Source organism: Drosophila sulfurigaster, chromosome 4 (genome assembly GCF_023558435.1).
Source record: "Drosophila sulfurigaster albostrigata strain 15112-1811.04 chromosome 4, ASM2355843v2, whole genome shotgun sequence".
Taxonomy (NCBI): Eukaryota; Metazoa; Arthropoda; class Insecta; order Diptera; family Drosophilidae; genus Drosophila; species Drosophila sulfurigaster.
The window spans coordinates 2,291,185-2,306,077 of record NC_084884.1 but is presented as its reverse complement, the minus strand read 5'-3'; the positions used below and the strand labels follow the sequence as shown (position 1 = coordinate 2,306,077).

Here is a 14,893-nt window from a genome sequence, read left to right as displayed (position 1 = left end):
TACATATGTTTCATTAAAAATACCTCAATAACGTTACCCACAGCCATAAACGTCTGTCTGCCTGTCCGTATAAACACGTCAAAAACTAAAACAGATAAAACTGCAGTTTATATACTCCCTATCCATAGGGTGGAAGGCTTTTATATCCAACAATGTACACTGCGCTTCATCAGGTTAGCTCCACCTCTAACTAACGCGTGGGCGAAACCTAATGCGCCGCCATATGAGTTAATTTGAAACCCTACTTAATATTTAAATACTAGTTTTTAAACAAACTTAAGAATAATTTATAATGTGAGGATCCGCCTCTATTTGAAATCACTTCATAAATTCGATTGGGAATAGTTGATTGAGATAATTTAAAGAAATAGTTGACCAAGCGTATTTTATTGCTTCGATTAATTCATCTTTAGTAATATATAGTTTTTCGGACATTTTCCAGATTATCCACGTCTGCACAGATCAGGCTGAATTGTAGCATTGTTGTGACTCCCGGCTGTGCAGTCGGTTTAAGTGATGGACGCACTTACGGAGATCATGAAAATGATAATTAGTCCCATCAGGTCCTTCCAAATTAAATTCATTTTCTTATGAAAAACAATGTATTCATGACATGTGGCAATGGTAAAAATTGAACTGTGTTTTTTTCTTTGATAATTAACTGGTAGTTTTTTCTTAAATTTCTATCTCTTGAGATGTATAACAGTCTTTGAAGTTTTTCCCATATTTTTATTTATTTTGAAGAAATATGGGAATAGTTTTTCTGTGTATTTTGTATTTTACAGGCTGCTTAGAGTGAACTGCATCATTGAAATTCAAGAAGAACCTTCCGTCGCAACAGAAAGGGACGGCTAACGGAGCCGCATCGAAAAAAGAGCGATATCAATGGAAATCAGGTGATTATTTCACTTACAGTTTCAATTTTGACGCCTTCAAATTATTGAAATTTTTAGCAATTCTTTAAAAAAAAAATAAATATGTCGAAAAAAAAGTAATTAATAGACAGAAGGACAAGAAAATATATTGAATTGCGAATTTTCGGTTTCTATTGCCTTATTTATTCTTTTTCTTTTTGTCTAAGTTTCTTTACTTTTTCACCCTTAAACAGCTGTTCGCGTGATGCAGTTTTGGTGTAAGCACTTGCATCATAGAACTACATCATTGAAGCAGATGCACTTGGTCTAAATAGAGTATTATGGTATGATATATTTCGAATGTGTACCATACCAATAGAGCAAATATAGCCTTTGGTATATTCAAGTATTTTTAAGAATATTTACTTGGTATATTGTAAGACTAATACAGCAAGAATAATGTTGCATGCAGATAACGTTTGGTTTATTTTTTTATATGGCCACTTCTCCCCGCAAATATTTTGAATGTTTTTGTATTTTTTATGTGTAGTATATCGATATATAAAATATATCGGCTGTTATATTTTAATATATTTTCTGTATGCTAAAATGGTAATTTCGGTTTTGTTTCGATTAAAATGGGGAGTGGTATAAAATTTTCTTATTATTATAATTATGGAATTATCTAGAATCAAAATTTTAATCTTGTGCCGCACATGTTGATATCGAAAGCCCTATACACATTTTTCACTGTTTAAAAAGTAAACAGGTACAAAAAGGTTACTGGCGATACTGGGGTTTTTCGTGCAAATTTTTAAGTATATTATAAGGTTTGAATAAATGGTTTAATTTCTTAATTATTTTAATAAAGGAATTGACTTTTGTTGACATACATTTTACATAATTGTAATCTCAGCAGGCACCTTTTTAAGGCGCATGCGTTGGAATGTGGATGAAAGCTTAAAATGAAAAGCTGCAATGAAGCATGTCATACAGTTTTGTGGCTGCTACTACGCTTTAAATAATTATTAAATATATGAATAACAATCTGTACATTAAATTAGGTTACATTATAAAAAGTTGATAATACTTAAGTGGAAATAAAATAAAAAAGTCAATGGATTTAATGTTCATGAACAAAAATAATAAATAAAAATATTCAATGCCACAACATATTAGCAATTTTGTAATATTGATGATTGGTGTCACTTCTACGATCGTCCGTTAAAAAAGAACTAACTTTATGAGAAAAGGTTTATTAGAACTTAACGCATCCTACGGGATTTTTGGATATCTTATTTTACTGTCAATGTTATTATTAGCCAATGCGTTGCCTCCAGTTATTCGAGTTGGTGAGTTAACTAATTAAAAATACCAAAATTCCACTCGCTAATTATAGACTACCGTTATTGTTTTTGTCAATAAGGTCCAATAGTTTTAAGTAGCTGATTTTTATTACGCATCTTCGATTCCCTTTCTCTAATATAGAAGCACGATAATTCGTTCGTTGACTCTGATTTCGTCGAAGTACTGTTCCCCTACATATGTATGTTAGCCGCAGGAACATTTTTATACCCGCTACCCATGGGGTAGAAGGGTATAACTTTGTGCCGGCAGGAAATGTATGTAACAGGTAGAACGAGGCATCTCCGACCCTATAAACTATATATATTCTTGATCAGCGTCAACAGCCGAGACGATCTAGCCATGTCCGTCTGTGTGTCCTACCGTATGAAACACTGGATCTCCGAGACTATAAGAGATAGAGCTATAACTTTTATTCGACAGCATTTGTTATGTTTGTTTTACATTTATGCCACGCCCACTTCCGCCCCCGCTTAGCTTTAGAGCTAGAGCTGCGAATTTTGGTATATACAATACTATAGTAATTGTGATTCCTGAAACTTTGGTTTGCGATCAGATAAAAATTGCGGAAGTTATTAAAGAAATACTTTTGCATGGGCAAAAACACCTAATTACTAGGGGTTTTAGTTGCTTTGGCCGACAATTTGGTATATTATGCCGTCTATGGTATATTTTGAATGTGGTGCTATATCGATATTTTTGGTATATGTTACAAATTGGCATATTTTTAGTATTTTTGTCTATTTAGAAAAAATACCGCAATATTTTTCGTTTATTCAAAATAGGTAGCGGGTATATCACAGTCGAGCACACTCGACTGTAACTTTCTTACTTGTTAAACTTGTTAAATTTCTGTATCAAGGACCAATTTGCATCTGAAATTATGTAGAACTTGTTAAAAGTTATCTGAATATACAATTGAAACTACTTTTAAGATTAGAAATAAAATGGATTCTAAGACATTTCGGTTTTAAGTGATGCACTCTGATCTATTGAAAGGAGCTACAGTAGAATCCAGTTATATCGACTTTCAAGGGATCGACGATTTTACGTCGTTATATTCGGAAGACGTACCAAAAGGAGCAAAAAATTGTTTTGTTTTTGTTTTATGATTTTTATGTTCGTAATAAGGTTTTAAAATACAACGAATTAATTTTTGAATCAAAACAAACAATGTAATAAATTTAATATGATTTTTTCATAATAAGTCGTATACATGCCTATTCATAAGCACAAGCTAAGGCGACAGCGCAGAGAGAACAGTGAGATTGTAAAATCTTCGTTTCGCTGCCACGCACACGAGCAAGGGTGCCGATCACTGATGATCGAACAGCGTTATTTGATGCTTAAATTTGTTGGCATTATTTCGCTGAAACGTACTAAGCGGAGGCCCTTTTATATAAGTTTGTATGGGAACCAACAAAGACATCGTGTTTTCGTCGCAATAACCGGACGGGCACTATAAGCGGAGTAGTTATAACCGGATCCTAAATTGGGATCAAAAAATGCAAAAATATAAAACTATATCTTATAGTCTCATACGAAAAAATAGTGTACAGACAAACATATGTCTACTCCGAAATCTATATTAAAAATAAGTACAACTCGTAAATTGTATTCTTCTAGATATAAGTATTTTATGTGTTATAAATCAAAACATGATGCTTCCACATTACAACGGAAAGCACCTATAAAAAGTGACTGCAGCTTTCTTAGTTTTTCTTGTGTTAATATATACACGTTTGTTTATTTATTTTTGTTGTTTTCATGTCTAAGGCGCTATATTTACTGAAGATGAACGCGATAGTAACATTGAATCAGCTTTTAAATATGCAATTTATCGCATCAATAAGGACAAATCGCTGCTACCTAATACTCAACTCGTATATGATATTGAGCATGTGCCTCGTGATGATTCCTTCAGGACAACAAAAAAGTTTGCCGACATTTGGAAACTGGAGTTCAAGCGATTTTTGGACCAACAGATCCACTTCTAGCTGCTCATGTGCAATCAATTTGTGAAGCTTTTGATATACCGCATATTGAAGCTCGCCTTGATTTAGAAATGAACGTCAAAGAGTTTGCTATTAATTTGTATCCATCTCAACACATTATGAATTTGGCCTATCGAGACTTTATGATGTATTTAAACTGGACAAAAGTTGCACTTATCTATGAAGACGATTATGGTAAATATCAATGTATTATTGATCTAATTTTCACCTATCACATTATATGTTTTAGGTCTCTTTAAGCAACAGGACCTAATTCACTCATCTGCAGAGATGAAAACGGAAATGTATATAAGGCAAGCAAATCCGAGACCTATCGCCAAGTCCTACGGGCAATTCGACAAAAGGAAATTTATAAAATCGTTGTTGATACAAATCCAACTAATATCAAAACTTTTTTCGATCAGTACGAGCGATGACTATATACTTACTATTATTTGCATTACTATTATTTATATGTTGTATTGTAATTATACAATTATCGGTGCACTACCCATAGGGACTGAAAAATATGTCGGAGAACAGTTATTATATGTACATATATGTATATGTGTTGCATATGTATGTGTATATGTATATGTATATGTATATGTATATGTATATGTATATGTATATGTATATGTATATGTATATGTATATGTATATGTATATGTATATGTATATGTATATGTATATGTATATGTATATGTATATGTATATGTATATGTATATGTATATGTATATGTATATGTATATGTATATGTATATGTATATGTATATGTATATCTTCGATGATTTCTTTGACAACTCCCTATCTCTGCCATTTAAATACATCACAAAGAGGACCTAGAATTTTTTAAACCTGAATAAATGATCGGTCGTCTATTTCAAGACAAATTTAAAAGAATAGATCATCGAAAGATCCACAAATTGGTTTTTAAATTATTAGAATCCATACGTGAGTGAAATTAAATGTTTATGCCTATGAATCTAATTTGTTACTTCACACAATTTCGCCGACCATATATGTATATTACTTCTTACAAAGTCTAATGCCGAACACAATATCATTACTCGTGATTTTTTATAGATATTACAGCTGCAAATGAACGATCATCGATATCATTATATGTTTACAACCTTTGTAAGTATAACAAATTTTGATTTGGCTACGAATAGTTTTTTTTTTGAGGACTTTGCTTTTATTTATTGAATCTTCTCTAGATTTTGAGACTAACAATAAGTTTACGAATCTTAACATTAAAATTTAGCTAACAGTGTGTTAAAACTGCATTCTGGTTGCGCGTCCCTCAGGTCGGTCGCTGGGTAGGTAAGTCATTACGACGAAGACGTGATTGGTTGCTCAACCTTGTTAGACCTCTCGCCAGGTGGTTAGGTGCAACAGTAGCTTGGTAAAGTACTTTTCCTTCTGTTCTGCGATCACTTCTTTGACTGGTAGGATGTTTAAGTCGCGTTGTATGTTTTCGTTGCGAACGTACCACGGTGCCCCGGTGATGGTTCTCAAGATCTTCGACTGAGCTCGCTGGACTATGTCAATATTACTATTGCTGGCACTCCCCATAATTGGGAGCCGTACATCCATATAGGTTTTAGTACCGAGTTATACAGCAGGACTTTATATTCAAGGCTAAGGGGAGACCGAGCGTTGATAAGCCAATGAAGGCTGCTGGCTTTTAGCTTTAGGTGTGTTCTTTTGGCTTCAATGTGCCGGCGCCATGTGAGTCTTCTGTCGAGGTGTACTCCTAGATATGTCACTTCGTTTGCTTGCGGGAGTGGAGTGTTGTTTAACGTTAGCGGCGGGCAGTTTTGTCTGTTCAGGGTGAATGTAACGTGCTTGCATTTTTGTTCGTTCACTCTAATTCGCCAATCTGATAGCCATTTTTCAACATCGACCATATGAAGAGCTAGCTGCGCAGTTGCTTGCCTCGGGCATTTTGAGCGGCTAAGAATAGCTGTATCATCAGCAAACGTAGATGTTGTTATTCGTGTGCTTGTCGGGATGTCTGCTGTGTAGAGGACGTATAGTGTTGGCCCTAGCACACTACCTTGAGGAACTCCAGCTCCAACAGTGAAAACATCAGATATAGCAGAGTTGCATCTCACAACAAATTTTCTGTCGTAAAGGTAAGACTCTAAAAGCTTATGGGTGTTGCTGGGGAGCATTGTCTTGATCTTGTACATTAGACCTTCTAGCCAGACTCTGTCAAATGCTTGAGAGACATCTAAAAATATGGCAGTACAGTACTCTCGTTTTTCGAACGCGTTCCGAATTTCTGATGTTATCCGGTTGACCTGCTCAATTGTTCCGTGCTTTTCACGAAACCCAAATTGATGTGACGGGATTCCTTCCTGGAGTCTTAGGTACGTGTTTATCCGAATCAAAACGCATTTTTCAAAGAGTTTAGATAAGCATGAAAGTAGGCTTATAGGTCTATACGACGTGGGGACTGTGTGGTCTTTTCCCGGCTTTGCTATCATTATTATAATTGACTTCTTCCATCTCATTGGATAGTAGCCAAGTTTTGCGATGGTGTTGAAAAGCTGGGTGATAGTGCAAACGGCGCAATATGGGAGCTCGATGATCATTTTGGGAGTTATGAGGTCGCATCCCGGGGATTTTTTCGGATTCAGTTGATTTTTGATGATGCTAACGATTTCATTTGGGCGAAATTCGATTGGCTCACGTTGAAGCTGAGGCTCATTTGATAAAGTCGGCAGAGTAAACGCACTCGTGGCAGGATTTGGTTGGAATACATTTTTAAGGTGGTTGGCAAACGTGCTGGCTCTGTCTGCATCGCTACGCGCCCAGCCTCCTGTGGGATTTCTTATAGGCATCACGGCTTCTTTCGGTGAGCTCAGAGTAGGGTGAGCTCTCCATAGTGAGTTTTTCGTACTAGAAGTACACAATTGCTCTATGTAGTGGCGTTGGACATATGCTTCTTCTTGCTGTAGAGCTTTAGTAAGTTCACGTGAGGCATGTCTTAAACGTTGCTTAGAAGATGGCGATCTGTGGAATTGCCACTCTCGACGTAAGCGTCGCTTTTCGAGGACGAGCTGCTCGATTTGTAGATTTGTCTTCTTTCGATTGCTTTGTGTATTTATGGTTTGAGGTGTTGAAGCTTGGGCTGCAGAGACAAGTACAGACTCCAGTGAATTAACAAAGCTGTCTACGTCGGCTTCATTATTGAGATGGGGACTTAGCTCAATGTGTGAGCTTATATACTTTCTGTACTTAATCCAATTAGTTTTCTGTGAGGTCAATTTTAGTGATTGTTCCAATGTTCCTGGATGCCGGAGTAGAATAAACAGTATAGGCGAGTGGTCAGATGAAAGATCCGAAAGGCATTCGGCGCTTATCAGATTTTTGGAATGTTTTTGGTAATCGCAAAGTCTATTAAATCGGGCAGTTTCTTTGGGTCTGCCGGCCAGTATGTTGGTGTGCCAGGAGATACATAGTCGAGCTTGTTCTTGGCGTTGATAATGGCATTGTAGAGCTGCTTTCCTTTTGGAGTCACGAGACGAGATCCCCAGTGTGTGTGCTTGGCATTGTAGTCTCCTGCTGCTATGAAGTGGTCTCCTAGTGAGTTGAAAAACTGCATAAACTCATCTTCAGCTATAGTGAAGCGAGGGGGCAGTATACGGCGGCTAGTGTAAGTTCGTTGCCGGTATTTAGTTTTATATTTATAGATGTGGCCTGTAGGTAGTTTTAGCAAATTTGTTATGATAGTAGTGCTTAATACGGCTTCTGATTAGAATTCCAGTCCCACCATGTGCTTTACCGTCTGGATGATTTGTTCCGTAGAAAGTATATCCTCGAAGATGAAAATTGTATTTGTTTGTAAGGTGTGTTTCTGAAAGCAGCATTACGTCGATTTGATTGTCGAGTAGGAATTGAGCTAACTCAAGTTTATGCTGTGAAACGCCGTTAGCGTTCCACGTAGAGATCCGTAGGGGAGTCATTATTTGGATTGTTGTGAAACCAGCATTTCAATCAATAGATTTTGGTTTCGCATTAAATCTTGCATAGTTGTGCGCATAAATGACATAAATTCTGTAAGGCTTTGTTGTAAGCTGCATATCATAGCTTCGAAGTTGCTTTTGACTGCTCCGGCGATTGATGTTGCTGAGCCATGTTTGGTTCTTGGTATGCTGATTGCAGAAATGAACTTTTTGAGGCAGGGATAGCCGGTCCTGATTTTAAAGCGCTTGCGTATGTCACACTTTTGTCAGAGTTAATAGGTCCTAGTGAGGATCTGGCTGCAGTCGAGAAGAAGACTTCAGGGTTTGATCTGGAGACTTTCAACGTTTTATTTTGGGTGCGGGCGGTAATTCCTTTTGATGAATGCGGCTTTTCAGATCCTTATAAACTGGGCAACCTCTATAGTTAGCAGTGTGATTGCCACCGCAGTTGCCGCACTTTTCGAGTTGCAGTCATCTTTGCTCGCTGGGCAGTGTGCGGAGTCATGAAGCTCTCCACAAACTACACACACCGGGCGCAGTTTACAGTATGACCTTGTATGACCATATTCTTGGCAGTTCGCACATTGTACCGGACCATTGCGTTTGTGCGGTTCCTCAACTGTAATTCGGCGATGCAGCAGGAACTGAAGATTGTATATAGGGTGCACTTCGTATTTCTTCAGGGGCTTATTGTCTGGCTCGAGCTCAACCTTAAAGAGTGGCTGCGGCTTTCTATCCCTGTTAAGGATATTGAAGACTGTCTTTGCGCTAAATCCCTTCTCTTGTAGTGCCTTTGTTATCTCTGCAGGCGTTACTTCAGATTCTATACCCTTGAGTACGACTTGCAAACCCTTGCTGCTTTTAAGCTGATACGTGTAAAAGTTCTTTTTATTATCGGTAAGATATTTCGATAATACTCTGTAATTATCTTCAGACTTCATTTGAACTTTTGTTTCGTGAATGTTGCCCTTTACAAGGGGTATTATGTGGAAGTTATCCTTGCCAATAAGCTCAATAATTTTGTTGACGAGAACATTGGAACTTTTTCTCGTATATAAATAGGCGGAGGCTTAGGCTTCCTTTTCTCGACTTCAGTAGATTCGGCCGCCTCAACCTCATAGGCGTCTGCCAAGATTTTGAATCGGTTCGAGTTCATGTCCGTTTCTATTGCAGCTAGGCTAGCATTGCCACGGGTTATTTTGCGTTGAGAATTTAGAGGGCTCATCTTTCTTTTAATTTGAATGTAGCGATCCATACCAGTCTGCACAGCCGGCTTAATAGGTTCATTGTTTTGTTCTTTTTCGGGCAGCGCAGCGACAGACGTAGTAATGTTTGCGCTGCTAGCTGATGATGTCGTTAAACGCGCTGTCGATACAGTTGCGGTTGTTGTTGTTGTTACGGTTGACGTTGTCAGCGAAATTGCGGTGCTGGTTACTGCGCTCTTAGGCTGCAGAGACATCGATGGTAGCGAGGGAGAGCATGAGCGCGCTCTATTACTCTCTACGTTTAAGAATTCGGTCGAGTTGGGGTAATTGACCGCACTTGATCAGAGCTTGCATTATATTCGGTCGCTTTAAAAGAGAAGTACGCGTTGTTTCGTTGTTGTGAGAGCCGTCTCTCGTCTTGCTCACGGTGACGTTGTGCACGAATGTCGTTTTGACTCATTGTAATCGAGATTGATTAATAAGAGTTTTAATTGTTATGATTTATATTAATTAATTAATCAATCAATATAAACATTAGCGATTTCATCGCAAAGAGCGTCTTTTCGCGATATTGTAGATTTTTAAACCAGTCACTGCACTTATGTGATCTTATTGAATATTTTTCCCGGAGCACAATAAATACACGTCTGCATGCGACGACGGTTATTGATATAGTCCTTGAATAGTCCTTGATGTAAACTTTTAAACTTCTTTAAAATATAGCTAATGCGATAATACTTTGCACAACATTGATCTTTTTTGCTTTAAGTTATATTTTTATTATTATTTTTTTATTTATTTCCAGTTTCTTACTATTCTTATCATTTCCTTTTATTATTTAAAATATTACTATTAAATATTACTTTTGTTTATATATATATAAATAAAATTGTTTCACATTTGCATTTTACTACTAAGACAATTGTAATTAACGATTGAGGATGAAAAAGATCTCGGTTAAATTTCGTTTCCTCCAGAGTATAATATACAAAAATCATTTATTTATTTTAGGACTTGGAGACATATGACCTTGAGGATTTCAGATATAACAGTGTCAATATTACAGCTTTCCGCTTAGTTGACGTGGGAAGCAAACGCTATCAGGAGGTTATAAATCAAATGCAAAATATTCAGCATAGTGGATTAAACGTGATCAATGGGATGCCGTATATTCAAGTAAAAGAGCATTTTCTACGGATTCATAGACAATACAAAGTGCTTTTCACTATAATCGCAGGCGGACTCCGCACTAATGTTCGATTCAGTATATGCGTTTGCCTACGGCTTGAAAAGATTGGATAGCAGTCACACGTTAACTTTCACAAATATTTCATGCAACTCTGATACGACTTGGGGTGATGGACTTTCGCTATATAATTATATTAATTCGGTAAGAATATATATATATATATATATCAATACATATACTAATTCATAACGTTTGTATACATATATATAAAATACATTTTTGTTTACAGGCTGCAGTTGATGGCCTAACAGGAAAAGTCAATTTTATGGAAGGTCGACGGAATAAATTTAAAATTGATATACTTAAATTAAAGCAAGAAATAATACAAAAGGTTGGTTATTGGCAACCAGATGTCGGAGTAAACATTTCAGATCCAACAGCATTTTATGACTCGAATATTGCAAACATTACTTTGATAGTCATGACACGAGAGGTTTGTTTAAGCTACGAATAACAGGACATGACTATATATGTAAATTGTTTACATTCAGGAACGTCCATATGTAATGGTTAAAGATGATGCAAATTTAACAGGAAATGCTCGATTCGAGGGATTTTGCATAGATTTACTAAAAGCGATAGCACAGCAGGTTGGTTTTCAATATAAAATTGAATTAGTTCCCGATAACATGTATGGTGTGTACATACCGGAAACAAATTCGTGGAATGGGATTGTACAAGAGTTAATGGAAAGGGCAAGTATAACAAAAAAAAATGTGTTCACAATTTAAATTACATTTATTTTTAATTTAGCGCGCTGACTTAGCTGTCGCCTCCATGACAATTAACTATGCCCGTGAAAGTGTAATTGACTTTACTAAACCATTTATGAATTTGGGAATAGGAATTCTTTTCAAGGTACACATTTTTATTAAATTTTGTTAAATCATAAAAACGGAATATAATTTCATGAGAACTTCGATTCTTTTATAGATTATATAAAAAAAAAAAAAAAAGAAACAACAGTATTGCTAGTAGAATGAGTTTTTAATTGTTTAGTCGAACATATTATTTACTTAAGTGGCAAACACTAAGACTTGCAATTCATAGTTTCTAAAGCTTATAGCCTAACCATTTCAATTAGCACTAGTGAGCCAAAAACGAAATAACCAAATGTTTGATTGAAGTTTGCTTTTGAAAATATCAGACCTCTATGACTATATCATTAGTACTTGTCGTGCTACAAGTCTCGGATCATTTTCACATTCGGCAAGTAAATATTCTTGATGTTGGGGTCCGGGTGATTGTATTTCGTATATCCATGATCGCTTGTGCCTTGAAAGTGTTTGCGTTTAACTCTTAAAATCACCCGGGTGAATGCTGTTGCTGCTTACCTCTTTTCTTGATGGAAACTATTTCTGTCAACTCGGTTCGCGGATTGATTTTATTTTACACTTGAAAGTCTCTTCTTTGAAAAGACTAAAAATTTGTGTGTAAATAGGTATATTTGCAGTTTCTTAAAATAATTTCTATAAGAACTGTTTCTTCTTTTAAGTTTAAAGGAAATATTTTCTTATAATTTTCTCCGACGTGATTCAACTTCAACAGACACGCCCCATGTAAGACATGTACCAGAACAGACGCAAAGTACCGAGTGTGTTCCACTAAATTTGTAGTCTGCCATTGCTTTTTCCACCCATTAAAAAAATCATGATATTTGAGTGTAATAGGACTGCATTTCAAAACAATTGCAAACAGATCCCATTAGAGTATTGCCACACCTTTAAGAATAAACTCACTGATTGGATAGTTTATATGTACATGTTCGCTTTAATCAAAAATTTTATATTGCTAAATCGTTTAGGTTCCTACAAGTCAACCGACACGCCTGTTTTCTTTTATGAACCCATTGGCAATTGAGATATGGCTTTATGTGCTAGCTGCTTACATATTAGTATCATTTGCCCTATTTGTGATGGCTCGATTTTCGCCTTATGAATGGAAAAACCCACATCCATGCTATAAAGAAACTGATATTGTTGAAAATCAGTTTTCAATATCAAACAGTTTTTGGTTTATAACTGGCACTTTTTACGACAAGGATCTGGGCTGAACCCAAAGGTATGTATAAGTCTTTATATTGATGATATATATATATATGTATGATGCTAAGTGTTATCAATTGAAAACTACCTCTAAATGACCATTAACTATTTTTATTTTTTTAAAACAAATGTTAAGTATTTTAAAATTGAAGTTGTATTGACTTTCAGATATCAGATCGGGCTCAATCGAAGTTTTCTCTTTCATGAATCCACTTGCAATTGAAATATGGTTTTATATAGCTTTTGGCTACGTTCTTGTATCGATATGTATTTGGATAGTAGCCAGAGTGTCACCATTCGAATGGGTTCACTCAAAACCATCTTGTTCTATGGCATGTGATCAACGAATTCGAATGTCGAATTATATCAAAGAACCATTGGGACTTGAATCCTTAAGAAATCGAGATTTTATTCAAGACAATATAGATGTCATCACGTTGGAAAATTTTGCTTCAGATTGTAATAATATTAGTACTCTATATAGTGGTGAAGATGGAATTGAGGCCGACGATACTTTGGAGTTAGTAAGCGTCCAAAATGATTTTACTTTGAAAAACAGCTTTTGGTTTGCTATTGGTGCTCTTATGCAACAAGGGGCCGATTTATATCCAAGGGTAGTATAAGACAACTTTATATATATATATTTTATATTCTTTCATATTACTAACATAAAGTATCTGAACTATTATGTAAAAATATAAACAATTTTTGCAGGCGACATCAACACGAATTGTCGGCGGATGTTGGTTTTTCTTTGTTTGATTATTATATCGTCCTATACAGCCAACTTGGCAGCTTTTTAACAGTTGAACGGATGATAACTCCAATAGAGAGTGCATCTGACTTAGCAGATCAAACTGAAATATCATATGGAACCTTGGAAGGTGGATCTACAATGACATTTTTCGGGTAATTATGCCGTTGCTTGTTGTCTTTAAAGCGCCATACAAATTTTTATTTTGCTTAAGGATTCTAAAATTGGTATTTATCAAAAATGTGGAGATATATGGAAAACAGAAAATCATCTGTGTTTGTAAAAACATATGAAGATGGAATCAAACGCGTTATGGAGGGCAATTATGCTTTTCTTATGGAGTCAACAATGTTAGATTATGCTGTGCAGCGGGATTGTAATTTGACACAGATTGGAGGACTACTCGATTCTAAAGGTTATGGTATTGCAACACCTAAAGGGTCGCCATGGAGGGATAAAATTTCATTAGCTATTTTGGAACTTCAAGAGAAGGGTATTATTCAAATCCTATACGATAAATGGTGGAAAAATACTGGAGATGTATGTAATAGAGATGACAAAAGTAAAGAATCTAAAGCAAATGCTTTGGGTGTTGAAAATATTGGTATGTGGACATCTTTTACAAAAAAATATATATCAAATACTAATTATATATATATATATTATTATATTAAAGGTGGTGTGTTTGTTGTTCTTCTCTGTGGTCTTGCACTTGCTGTTGTTGTTGCTATATTTGAATTTTGTTGGAACTCGAAGAAAAACTTACATACCGATAATCAATCTCTATGTTCGGAAATGGCCGAAGAACTGCGTTTCGCTATGCACTGCCAAGGGTCCAAGTCCAAACAAAAGCCATCACTAAAACGTGATTGTTTAAAGTGTGTTCCACCTTCGACATATGTTCCGACTAATGTAAATTTACAAAATTTGGGCGTACATTACAACTACTTTAATTAAGATTGCTGCCGAAAACTTGAAGCAATATATATATATATATATACATATATATGTAATGAAAAAAAAAATTGTTCTTAAATACCTACAACATATTTTTGTATCCCAACTTTAAAAAATGCAAAAAAAAAGAATAATAAATTGTATTGGCGGAAAATCGAAGTAAAGTGGTAAAAATTTAAGTATAGATATATTTAATTTAATGCATTTTATAAAGCATAAAGCATTTTTTTAATTTTTCTAAGTTTTTATTTTCTAAATTGTGTGTTTAAATGTAAATATTACCGTTTATTTTTTTTATGCGACTTATTGATTTTACGACGTTTTAAAATCATATCGTATAATGCATTTAACCCTTCTTGTAGACCTTCACCGGTTATAGCACATGCGGGCTGAATGTACCATCCTTTTAGATAAATTGACGCAGAAGATGGATTTAATCTATTGTGATTTATTACAAATTGCGAGCTGGTGTTTTCTGTTTTAGGCGATATT

General features: G+C 35.5%; 1 protein-coding gene across 1 annotated transcript; it reads left to right on the top strand.

Moving 5' to 3' along the window:
• Positions 1 to 1,823: 1,823 nt before the first annotated feature.
• LOC133847010 (glutamate receptor ionotropic, kainate 2) lies at positions 1,824 to 14,891 on the top strand. Its single transcript, XM_062281711.1, is given in 18 exon segments — positions 1,824 to 2,206; positions 3,996 to 4,408; positions 4,464 to 4,538; positions 4,541 to 4,636; positions 5,299 to 5,354; positions 10,408 to 10,572; positions 10,634 to 10,786; positions 10,875 to 11,078; positions 11,137 to 11,340; positions 11,399 to 11,503; positions 12,450 to 12,675; positions 12,678 to 12,706; positions 13,405 to 13,441; positions 13,444 to 13,482; positions 13,485 to 13,599; positions 13,631 to 13,677; positions 13,680 to 14,048; positions 14,121 to 14,891. Coding segments are annotated over 17 exon segments (2,325 nt in total). The 5' UTR covers positions 1,824 to 2,206; positions 3,996 to 4,284; the 3' UTR covers positions 14,402 to 14,891.
• Positions 14,892 to 14,893: the final 2 nt, after the last annotated feature.